Source organism: Procambarus clarkii, chromosome 41 (assembly GCF_040958095.1).
Source record: "Procambarus clarkii isolate CNS0578487 chromosome 41, FALCON_Pclarkii_2.0, whole genome shotgun sequence".
Lineage (NCBI taxonomy): Eukaryota > Metazoa > Arthropoda > Malacostraca > Decapoda > Cambaridae > Procambarus > Procambarus clarkii.
Window position 1 is genome coordinate 4645977 of NC_091190.1, and position 11390 is coordinate 4657366.

At 45.2% G+C, this 11390-nt stretch overlaps 1 protein-coding gene across 1 annotated transcript in view; it reads left to right on the forward strand.

Moving 5' to 3' along the window:
- The first annotated feature begins 5022 nt into the window (after window positions 1–5022).
- Window positions 5023–11390, forward strand: part of LOC123753451 (polycystin-2-like protein 2) — a 29392-nt gene continuing 23024 nt past the window's right edge. The window contains exons 1-2 of the mRNA XM_069339082.1: window positions 5023–5121; window positions 8028–8267. Coding sequence (XP_069195183.1) covers window positions 5023–5121; window positions 8028–8267 — 339 coding nt within the window. The remainder of the gene's footprint in view (window positions 5122–8027; window positions 8268–11390) is intronic.

Sequence of the window (11390 nt, forward strand, 5' to 3'; positions counted from 1 at the left end):
CTAGGAACATGCTAGCAGACAATGCAACAATCCTGGAATCTACCACAAACCAAAGAAGCTATACTGAAAAAAGAGAGAAAAAAAGACCAACCTTCAATAAACAGAATAATGACTTTGCTTCCTTGCCAACACTGGGGTCCAGATCTTACCAAATGTCACTGGATAACGACGTTTTCCCACCTTTACCGAAAATATCATAGTTTTACCCAATGTTTGGTTGGCCCTGTCCCCCCATACTTTCCCTATGTTTATATGACCCTATCTCCTTATCCTGTGTTTGTCTCAATGGTCTCGCCACACTCTTTTGAATCTTTCACATGTGTATTTAATTAAAATAACTAAAAATTGTGCCTCGTATATTCATTCTTTATACGCTATTACTGTAGGCCTGAATGTGGTCGGATTGGCTAGAAAACTCTGGTTGGGTCCAGGTTTGAGGCCTCCAGAACATCCCAGAGTACTCAGTAGAGTACTGTCTGTAGAGTACTAGAGTATATATGTCGTACCTAGTAGCCAGAACGCACTTCTCAGCCTACTATGCAAGGCCCGATTTGCCTAATAAGCGAAGTTTTCCTGAATTAATATATTTTCTCTAATTTTTTTCTGATGAAATGATAAAGCTACACATTTCATTATGTATGAGGTAATTTTTTTTATTGGAGTTAAAATTAACGTAGATATATAACCGAACCTAACCAGCCCTACCTAACCTATCTTTATAGGTTAGGTTAGGTTAGGTAGCCGAAAATGTTAGGTTAGGTTAGGTTAGGTAGGTTAGGTAGTCGAAAAAACATTAATTCATGAAAACTTGGCTTATTAGGCAAATTGGGCCTTGCATAGTAGGCTGAGAAGTGCGTTCTGGCTACTAGGTACGACATACATATATATATATATATATATATATATATATATATATATATATATATATATATATATATATATATATATATATATATATATATATATATATATATATATATATATATATATATATATATATATATATATATATATGTCGTACCTAGTAGCCAGAACGCACTTTTCAGCCTACTATGCAAGGCCCGATTTGCCTAATAAGCCAAGTTTTCATTGTTACGAACCCGGATCCAGCATCCGAGCAAGGAGCAGTAACAACTACGCCATCTGTGGGTCGGCTCCCGAAACTCCCGCCAAACGGACGACGACACCTAGTGAGGACAGCGTGTACTGGCCTCGAGGACCAGTTTCCAGTCTGGTTCAGCGCTCAACACCGCCGCTCCTGACCTCTGGTGAGGTGGTGTTCCGACGACAGCGCCATCTAGGGAGTGGATATGTCGGGCGTTTGTATCTGAGCCTGTGAGTGTGGTGTATTAGTGTCCCAGTTATTGATGACGTGTCTGTTTACAGAGCCGACCTGGGCCCACTGTGTTGAAGGTGAAGTCAGTCTACCCGAGGCAGCCAGTCTCCATACAGTGAAGTTTGCTGCAGCTGTCGTGACGTCGTCCCCCCGGAAGAACACTGTGGTGTGTTAAGCCTGCCAGTGGAGTGGCAGTGGAAGGATTTACCCGGGACCGACGGTTGGAGACGATAATCCACTGGGGTATTGAGGACAGGAGGGTGATTGGTGATATCACACGAGACTCCTGTCTAGGGCGTACCCCTTATATCGTTCGTGGAGTGGCCGTACCAGCCTTGGTGGCTCAGTACCTGCCAGCAGACCTGCTGGACGTGTGGTTGACGGCCTCCACGACGGTGCCCCCAGTGGACCTGTGTTGTGGCTGACCTGTGGCCAGGGTAGGCTCGACGCTCTCAGAGGACACGTCTTGAGGCCACGAAGAAAGCACCGCGGACTCAGCACCTAGCTTCGAGGATCCATAGTCTCCAGCAGAAGACTACAGTGTTGATCCCCTTTGTAAAGTGTTAATACCCCCCCCTTGTGTACGTTTTACTTTTATATATTTAAATGGTGATGGTTATATTATATTATATTAAGTTCTTACCTTTCTTTCCCTACTCCCTTTAAGTTACTTGCGTCACGGATCGCATCCCTTGATAGCCTCTACTGGCTTGGGGCCGGATATATATCTTCCTCTAACGACATCAGAGGAAGAACCCCGTTGCGTCCCGAGAGGGCCGTAACATAATTGGCATCCCCAGCGGGATCCGTCCCCTTGTTAAGTATGTTTGACAGGGGTGGTGAAGTGGCGTAATCCCTGTAAATAATTCCCCCTGTGTGTGACGATTGTGACGTTATACGTCCTGTGCGGTGCTCAGTGACTAAGTGCGATATTGTGCAGTGCGGTGCTCGCTGTGATTAAGCGATTAAGTGCAATATTGACTAGTGCGGTGCTCAGTGATTTAGTGCAATATTGTAGAGCGAAGTGTTCGCTTGGACTCAGTGCAATATTGGGTAGTGCGGTGCCCGGAGTGATTACGTGCAATATTGGCAAGTGCAGTATTAGGTGCGACAAAGTGCAATATTGACGTAGAACAGTGCTCGGTGCGTTAAGTGCTAACGTGTAAGCAGTGTGTTAAGTGCAAAGTGTTCCATCTGTGACAATGGCAGACAAAGCTACCATCGATGATCTGGACGATGTTCAGGCTTTTCTGAACAGAGTGGACTGTCTTGCCAGATTAAAGTATCTGAGCAAACCAGAGCTTGTACTAGTGAGCGCCTACCTGGAGATCAAGATCCGTGCCAGTGATTCCCGTGTGGAGATCTTGTCCAAGGTTCACCGGCACCTGAAGGCAGAAGAGAAACAGGAAGGCGAGACTCCTAGTACAAGGGAAGGTGAGGAAATAGCTTCCACAGAAAAGGAAGACAAGGGCAGTGACATTGACAGTGATGCAGGTGGGCTTAATATTAGCTTTCTAACAGTCAAAATGCGTGCCCTAGAGATCAATCGCGAGATAGAGTGGAAGAAGTTAGAATTAGAACGAGAATTAAAAGATAAAGAGATGGAGATGAAAGATAAGGAAATGGCGATGAGGCGTTTAGAATTGGAAGAAAGGAAAGAAGAACGAGAAAGAGAAGAGAAACGAGAAAGAGAAGAACGAGAAAGAGAAGAAAGAAGAGAAGAACGAGAAAGAGAAGAGAGACGAGAGAGAGAAGAACGAGAGCGAGAAAGGGAGGAAAGACAAAGACAACATGAACTAGAAGTATTACGACTAGGCGCTGGACAGAGACAAACTGGAGTAAGCGGTTTCGATCCGGTAAGAAATATCAAAATGGTCCCCAAATTCAATGAGAGGGAAGTCTCGAAGTTCTTTGCAGCCTTCGAGAAAGTCGCTGCCTCTTTGGAGTGGCCAAGGGAGAATTGGGCCATCATGATACAGTCAGTTTTGACTGGGAAGGCCCAAATTGCCTACTCTACGTTATCCCTTGACGACTCCGGCGATTACGATATGGTGAAGAAAGTGGTGCTCATGGCGTACCAATTGGTACCTGAGGCATATAGGCAAAAGTTCCGAAACCTGAAGAAGACCTCAGAGCACACTTTCACCGAATTCGCCACCATCAAGGAGCGACTTTTTCAAGAATGGTGTGCCTCTCGGAAGGTGGAGACCAAGGAAGACCTCGAACAGCTGATTCTGCTCGAGGACTTCAAGGATTGTTTGTCTGGAGACCTCAAGACATACTTAGAAGAGCAGCAGGTGGAGACCTTGAGTGCAGCAGCCACCATGGCTGAAGAGTATATCCTGACTCATAGGCCGTCTGCTAAGTACGTCCCGAGGAATTACCAGCGCCGGTTTGACAGACCTCACGACGAAGAAGAAGAAAGACCCGTCCCACAAAGTGCTAAGAAGACTCCCCCAGGTAGCCCTCGAAGAACAAGTCCTAGTAGTCCGAAACACCGTAGTCCGAGGAGGAACATGGTGTGCTGGACTTGTGGGCAGAAGGGGCACATAGCTGCTAGGTGCCGAGGCAGAAGAGGTGGCAGCGCACGAAGGGAGGTGATGTTGATGAGCTGTGTTACACCACCAGTAGGAAACCAGTCGACGACGACGCAGGAAGGACCAAGTTTGTTGGCCCCTCACACTTCAACCGGGTATGTAACGAGTGATCATACTGGTACATCAGTTGTAGTGCTCAGAGATAGTGGAGCAGCCCAGTCCCTGATCATGAAGAGCTCGTTACCCGAGGGAGTAAGTGTGGATAGGAGACCAGAGGTTATCCTGGTTGGGTTTCCGAGAACGCAGTATATCGCCCCCTTAGTGCCAGTACATCTCGACTCGCCTTACTTCAGCGGCACCTGTGAGTTGGCAGTAGTCGATACCCTCCCTGTGGCTGGGATTGACGTGGTACTAGCCAACGACCTGGTGACCGATTGGAGCACCAATCATCCCAAGGTTGCGGACGAGTCTACCGGAACAGCACGGTCTGAGGTAACAGGCAATGGTAATGTCCAGGTAAAGACAGACCCGGATTTGAACATGTCTAATTTGTCCTCTCCCCTGCAGATTGAGAACGTTCTAGCAGTGTCTCCTGATTCTCTCGACAAAGAACATGAGGTTAAGAAGGCAGAGGTACCTGAGCACGAAGAGAGGCCTTGTGTGCAGGCACCCACGGGTACCAACGAGTCTGGAGCGAAGGCAGAAGTGTGCTTGCGGTATGGCAAGTTGCAGCGTGTAGTGGACCAGCCAGAGATTCCCCAGACGTCAGAGGTATGTGAGGTGTGTTCAAAAGGTCTAGAGCCCTCTTCGGTCCAAGCCAGGCTAGTGGATGTTGCCGGCTATGGACATGACAGACTCAGGAAACTTATCCCTCGACTTACCAAATGTTTCCTATCGGTATTTTGTTTTGTTCTCCTATGTGCTCTCTGTGTTCTCAGTAAGGATCAGTGGACGACCCGAAGGATGATGGCTCCCGTGAACATCGAGAAGAGGTCCCAGGGATTGGAGAGTTGTACTGCAAGTGTTGCAGTTGAAGAAGGGACCTGGGAGGTAATAGATGATACAGGAGGTACGACATGTGATAATGTGAGTGACTGTTTCCGACAGGTTGACACCCCCCGCGTGACTGCTGAGCCTCAACACAGCGTTATGCGGAACGTTGGTCGACCTGACGGTGGCAGAGTGAATGCCATCTGCGACATACAAACAGCCCCGTTGAGACTAGGAGTGGACCTAGTAGGGTATGCCGTAAGTATTGACTTACCCACTGTCGCGATCACTCTGAATTATCTGACCCCTGTATTCCAGGTTCCTGTCTCCCTGAAGGACCAGCGGATCGGTACTAGAAATACCGTCTGTGGTCAGCCATCATCGGTGCCACGACATAGGAAAGTGTCGAGTCACCCCAGATCGTGTCGAAACCAATCCGTACTCGAGAGATGTGAGATGACGCCCCTGCTTGACATCGCAGTGGAGACGTGGAAGATTACGTCAGGCAGATCATTGCCTTCCATTTTCAAGCTCCCTTTGGGCCAGGGTTTCTCAGTAGGAAAGTTCTGTGGACAAGACAGCCTCATCACTCTAGTTCATAGTATAAGTAAGTCCATTTGGAGTTGTGTCGCCCTGCTAATTTGGTTTGTGTTTTTTATAGAACCCCAAACCAAATTCTTTTTGGTGGGGAGGTGTTACGAACCCGGATCCAGCATCCGAGCAAGGAGCAGTAACAACTACGCCATCTGTGGGTCGGCTCCCGAAACTCCCGCCAAACGGACGACGACACCTAGTGAGGACAGCGTGTACTGGCCTCGAGGACCAGTTTCCAGTCTGGTTCAGCGCTCAACACCGCCGCTCCTGACCTCTGGTGAGGTGGTGCTCCGACGACAGCGCCATCTAGGGAGTGGATATGTCGGGCGTTTGTATCTGAGCCTGTGAGTGTGGTGTATTAGTGTCCCAGTTATTGATGACGTGTCTGTTTACAGAGCCGACCTGGGCCCACTGTGTTGAAGGTGAAGTCAGTCTACCCGAGGCAGCCAGTCTCCATACAGTGAAGTTTGCTGCAGCTGTCGTGACGTCGTCCCCCCGGAAGAACACTGTGGTGTGTTAAGCCTGCCAGTGGAGTGGCAGTGGAAGGATTTACCCGGGACCGACGGTTGGAGACGATAATCCACTGGGGTATTGAGGACAGGAGGGTGATTGGTGATATCACACGAGACTCCTGTCTAGGGCGTACCCCTTATATCGTTCGTGGAGTGGCCGTACCAGCCTTGGTGGCTCAGTACCTGCCAGCAGACCTGCTGGACGTGTGGTTGACGGCCTCCACGACGGTGCCCCCAGTGGACCTGTGTTGTGGCTGACCTGTGGCCAGGGTAGGCTCGACGCTCTCAGAGGACACGTCTTGAGGCCACGAAGAAAGCACCGCGGACTCAGCACCTAGCTTCGAGGATCCATAGTCTCCAGCAGAAGACTACAGTGTTGATCCCCTTTGTAAAGTGTTAATACCCCCCCCCTTGTGTACGTTTTACTTTTATATATTTAAATGGTGATGGTTATATTATATTATATTAAGTTCTTACCTTTCTTTCCCTACTCCCTTTAAGTTACTTGCGTCACGGATCGCATCCCTTGATAGCCTCTACTGGCTTGGGGCCGGATATATATCTTCCTCTAACGACATCAGAGGAAGAACCCCGTTGCGTCCCGAGAGGGCCGTAACATTCATGAATTAATATATTTTCTCAAATTGTTTTCTTATGAAATGATAAAGCTACCCATTTCATTATGTATGAGTCAATTTTTTTTATTGGAGTTAAAATTAACGTAGATATATGACCGAACCTAACCAACCCTACCTAACCTATCTTTATAGGTTAGGTTTGGTTAGGTAGCCGAAAAAGTTAGGTTAGGTTAGGTTAGGTAGGTTAGGTAGTCGGAAAACAATTAATTCATGAAAACTTGGCTTATTAGGCAAATCGGGCCTTGCATAGTAGGCTGAGAAGTGCGTTCTGGCTACTAGGTACGACATATATATATATATATATATATATATATATATATATATATATATATATATATATATATATGCAGAATAACCACATATGAAAAATAGAAAATGCTTAACGCGTTTTCGGCTAATTCGCCTTCATCAGAGCAAAGTAGAATGAGGATAAGATTGCTGATCAGACCTTTATATCCGCCTGGGCAGATCACCAGTTTTATATCCGCCTGGGCAGTTTTCTATTTTTCATATGTGGTTATTCTGCATACTTGGATCAGTGTTTTTGTGATCATTGTTGCATATATATATATATATATATATATATATATATATGTGTGTGTGTGTATATCACGAAAATAAACACGTGATTAAGAATGTGACAATGTCAGACCACGGAGGAAAATGAAACAAATTTACAAATTGTAAAAGCACCTATAACAGAAACATAATTGAATCTGCTTTAATACAGATCACCAAAGAAAGTAATTTGAATATTAGCAGTGGTCTATATAACTTAGATCCATTTCTAATAGATCAGCTAAAGGGCGATTTAAGTAGGATCATTAGAAAACATTTGTCTCACTAATTCATTGTATATATTTACCTCTTTATGTTATAATTACCTATGTATTGTGCTTGTATGTCTGCTGTATCAGATGGGCCATTGGGCTACATCGGATGGGCCAGTTGGGTGCATCTGATGGGCCAATGGGCCGTCTGCGTTGTCCAAGTATTGTACCTCACCTCACTTCACCACTCTCTCCTGCCTATTTATACCCATCACTCGATCTGTAAAATCATTCCTTCTGAAGATGTATTTAATATACGAAAGTACTTAAGGAAATTCCTGTTTCATTTTCCTCCGTGGTCTGACATTGTCATATATATATATATATATATATATATATATATATATATAATATATATATATATATATATATATATATATATATATATATATATTTAAAAAGTGGGTAGTAGGAGAAGCGAACACTTATACGTAATCAGAGTTAAATGGCAAGTTTTTTTTCTGAATGCTCTGTGTTCCCTTCTTTGAGGCTGTGGGTCCCTATAATTGCACCAAAGGTTGTACCCCCCCCCCCCCTATATATTTATTTATATATATATTTACTATTTACTAACTATTTCAAAATTGTAGGTGCATGTGATCGGTGGAGTGGACTCAAGTGAAGCAGAGATTGCTGCTATAGCCACTCGTCTTACAAAGAAGAGAGAGACGAACATCGTGCTACGAGATGTTGGCTCGTATTGTATCTTCTTGCTGGTGTTGGTCGTTCTTGTAAATGGAAAGACAAACTACAATGCCTTTCTCCTGCAAGCACAGATGACTAATACATTTATCAAGATTGGAGATAAAGATTTTGATTTCAGTTCTAAGGTATCATAATAACTACAATATGTAGTGATTAACTAAATTCATTTAATGTCGGAGCGTATTTAATTACATTATATTTAATATAGTATAATTATATTTAATAGTATAATTACATATATTTAATATGACTGTATTATGAAAATCTTTGAATACTAAGGTAAAAGTTTGCTTGAGTGTTTATTTTACACAGGTGGGTACAGGAACAAACGACTGCTGACTCCTATTAGCAGATTTAAAGTTTTCGCTTCCCATAGGTCATAGAAGCTTAGTTTCCCCTGGAATATGACCCCATCAAATGTTTCATGCCTCTTTGTTGCATGTTTCATTTAGCTTCCGAAGTGTGCCTTCTAGGACTTCAAGGAGAGTACAAACTGAATCCCAATAAACTCTGTCCGTCACCATTCAAATAGTCCCCTCCAAGAGCACATTGGTGAACAGCAACACAACATCAAGAGACACTCTCACTCCTGATGCCTGCGACCACAGCAATAGCTCAACAAATTTCTTTGGAGACTTAAGGGTGAAGGTGCAAGGCACGTATGGAGTTAGCTGAGAGTTGGAATGATGATGGAGAGAGTTTACCGGGATCCAGTTTGTACTCTTCTTGACATCCCAGAAGGCCCACTCAGTACGCTACTCGATGTACCAAAGAGGAGGGTATGGGATGAAGGGGGAGGGGGGACAGGGGGACACACACATACACTTTGTGTGTGTGTGTGTGTGTGTGTGTGTGTGTGTGTGTGTGTGTGTGTGTGTGTGTGTGTATGTGTGTGTGTGTGTGTGTACTCACCTATTTGTGCTTGCGGGGGTTGAGCTTTGGCTCTTTGGTCCCGCCTCTCAACTGTCAATCAACTGGTAGGTGTGCGTGTGCGTGTGCGTGTGCGTGTGCGTGTGCGTGTGTGTGTGTGCGTGTGCGCGTGTTTGTGTGTGTTTGTGTGTGTGTGTGTGTGTGTGTGTGTGTGTGTGTACTAACCTAGTTGTACTCACCTAGTTGTGTTTGCGGGGCTTGAGCTCTGGCTCTTTGGTCCCGCCTCTCACCCGTCAATCAACAGGTGTACAGATTCCTGAGCCTATTGGGCTCTATCATATCTACACTTGAAACTGTGTATGGAGTCAGCTTCAACCACATCACTTCCTAATGCATTCCATTTGTCAACCACTCTGATACTAAAAAAGTTCTTTCTAATATCTCTGTGGCTCATTTGGGCACTCAGTTTCCACCTGTGTCCCCTTGTGCGTGTGCCCCTTGTGTTAAATAGCCTGTCTTTATCTACCCTATCAATTCCCTTCAGAATCTTGAATGTGGTGATCATGTCCTCCCTAACTCTTCTGTCTTCCAGTGAAGTGAGGTTTAATTCCCGTAGTCTCTCCTCGTAGCTCATACCTCTCAGCTCGGGTACTAGTCTGGTGGCAAACCTTTGAACCTTTTCCAGTTTAGTCTTATCCTTGATTAGATTTGGACTCCATGCTGGGGCTGCATACTCCAGGATTGGCCTGACATATGTGGTATACAAAGTTCTGAATGATTCTTTTCACAAGTTTCTGAATGCCGTTCGTATGTTGGCCAGCCTGGCATATGCCGCTGATATTATCCTTTGATATGGGCTGCTGGAGGTCTGGCGTGATATTAACCCCCAAGTCTTTTTCTTTCTCTGACTCATGAAGAATTTCCTCTCCCAGATGATACCTTGTATCTGGCCTCCTGCTCCCTACACCTATCTTCATTACATTACATTTGGTTGGGTTAAACTCTAACAACCATTCTTTCAGCTTGTCTAGGTCTTCTTGAAGCCTCAAACAGTCTTCTTCTGTCTTAATCCTTCTCATAATTTTGGCATCGTTTGCAAACATTGAGAAAAATGAATCTATACCCTCCGGGATATCATTTACATATATCAGAAACAAGATAGGACCGAAAACAGAGCCCTGTGGGACCCCACTGGTGACTTCACGCCAATCGGAGGTCTCACCGCTCACCGTAACTCTCTGCTTCCTATTGTTTAAGTACTCCCTTATCCACTGGAGCACCTTACCAGCTACACCTACCTGTCTCTCCAGCCTATGTACCAGCCTCTTATGCGGTACTGTGTCAAAGGCTTTCAGACAATCCAAGAAAATACAGTCCGCCCAACCCTCTCTTTCTTGCTTAATCTTTGTCACCTTGTCGTAGAATTCTATTAAGCCAGTCAGGCAAGATTTACCCTCCCTGAACCCATGTGGGCGATTTGTCACGAAGTCCCTTCTCTTCAGAAGTGATACCAGGTTTTTTCTCACGATCTTCTCCATCACCTTGCATGGTATACAAGTCAAGGACACTGGCATGTAGTTCAGTGCCTCTTGTCTGTCGCCCTTTTTGTATATTGGGACCACATTCGCCGTCTTCCATATTTCTAGTAGGTCTCCCGTCTCCAGTGACCTAATAGACACTATGGAGGGTGGCAAGCAAAGTGCCTCTGCACACTCTTTCAGTACCCAGGGCGAGATCCTGTCTGGACCAACAGCCTTTCTAACATCAAGATCCAGCAGGTGTCTCTTGACCTCCTCTCTCGTAATTTCGAACCTTTCCAAGGCCGCCTGGTTTACTTCCCTTTCTCCTAGCACAGTGACATCATCTTGTTCTGTTGTGAAGACCTCCTGGAACCTCTTGTTGAGTTCTTCACACACCTCTTTGTCATTCTCTGTATACCTGTCCTCGCCTGTTCTAAGTTTCACTACCTGTTCTTTCACTGTTGTTTTCCTTCTGATGTGACTGTGGAGTAGCTTTGGTTCGGTCTTGGCTTTGTTTGCTATATCATTTTCATAACTTTTCTCTGCTTCTCTTCTCACCCTGACATACTCATTCCTGGTTCTCTGGTATCTCTCTCTGCTTTCTGGTGTTCTGTTATTCCGGAAGTTCCTCCACGCCCTTTTGTTCAGTTTCTTTGCTTCCATACATGCCTTATTATACCATTGATTCTTCTTTTGCTTTCCGGATTTTTCCTTTTGGGCCGTGATGTATCTGCTTATTTCCTCCTGACACTTTTGGGTGACATAGTCCATCATATCTTGTACAGACTTAGCTCTGAGGTCTGTGTCCCAAGGTATTTCCCTTTGGAAGCTTCTCATCTCCTCATAATTTCCCTTTCG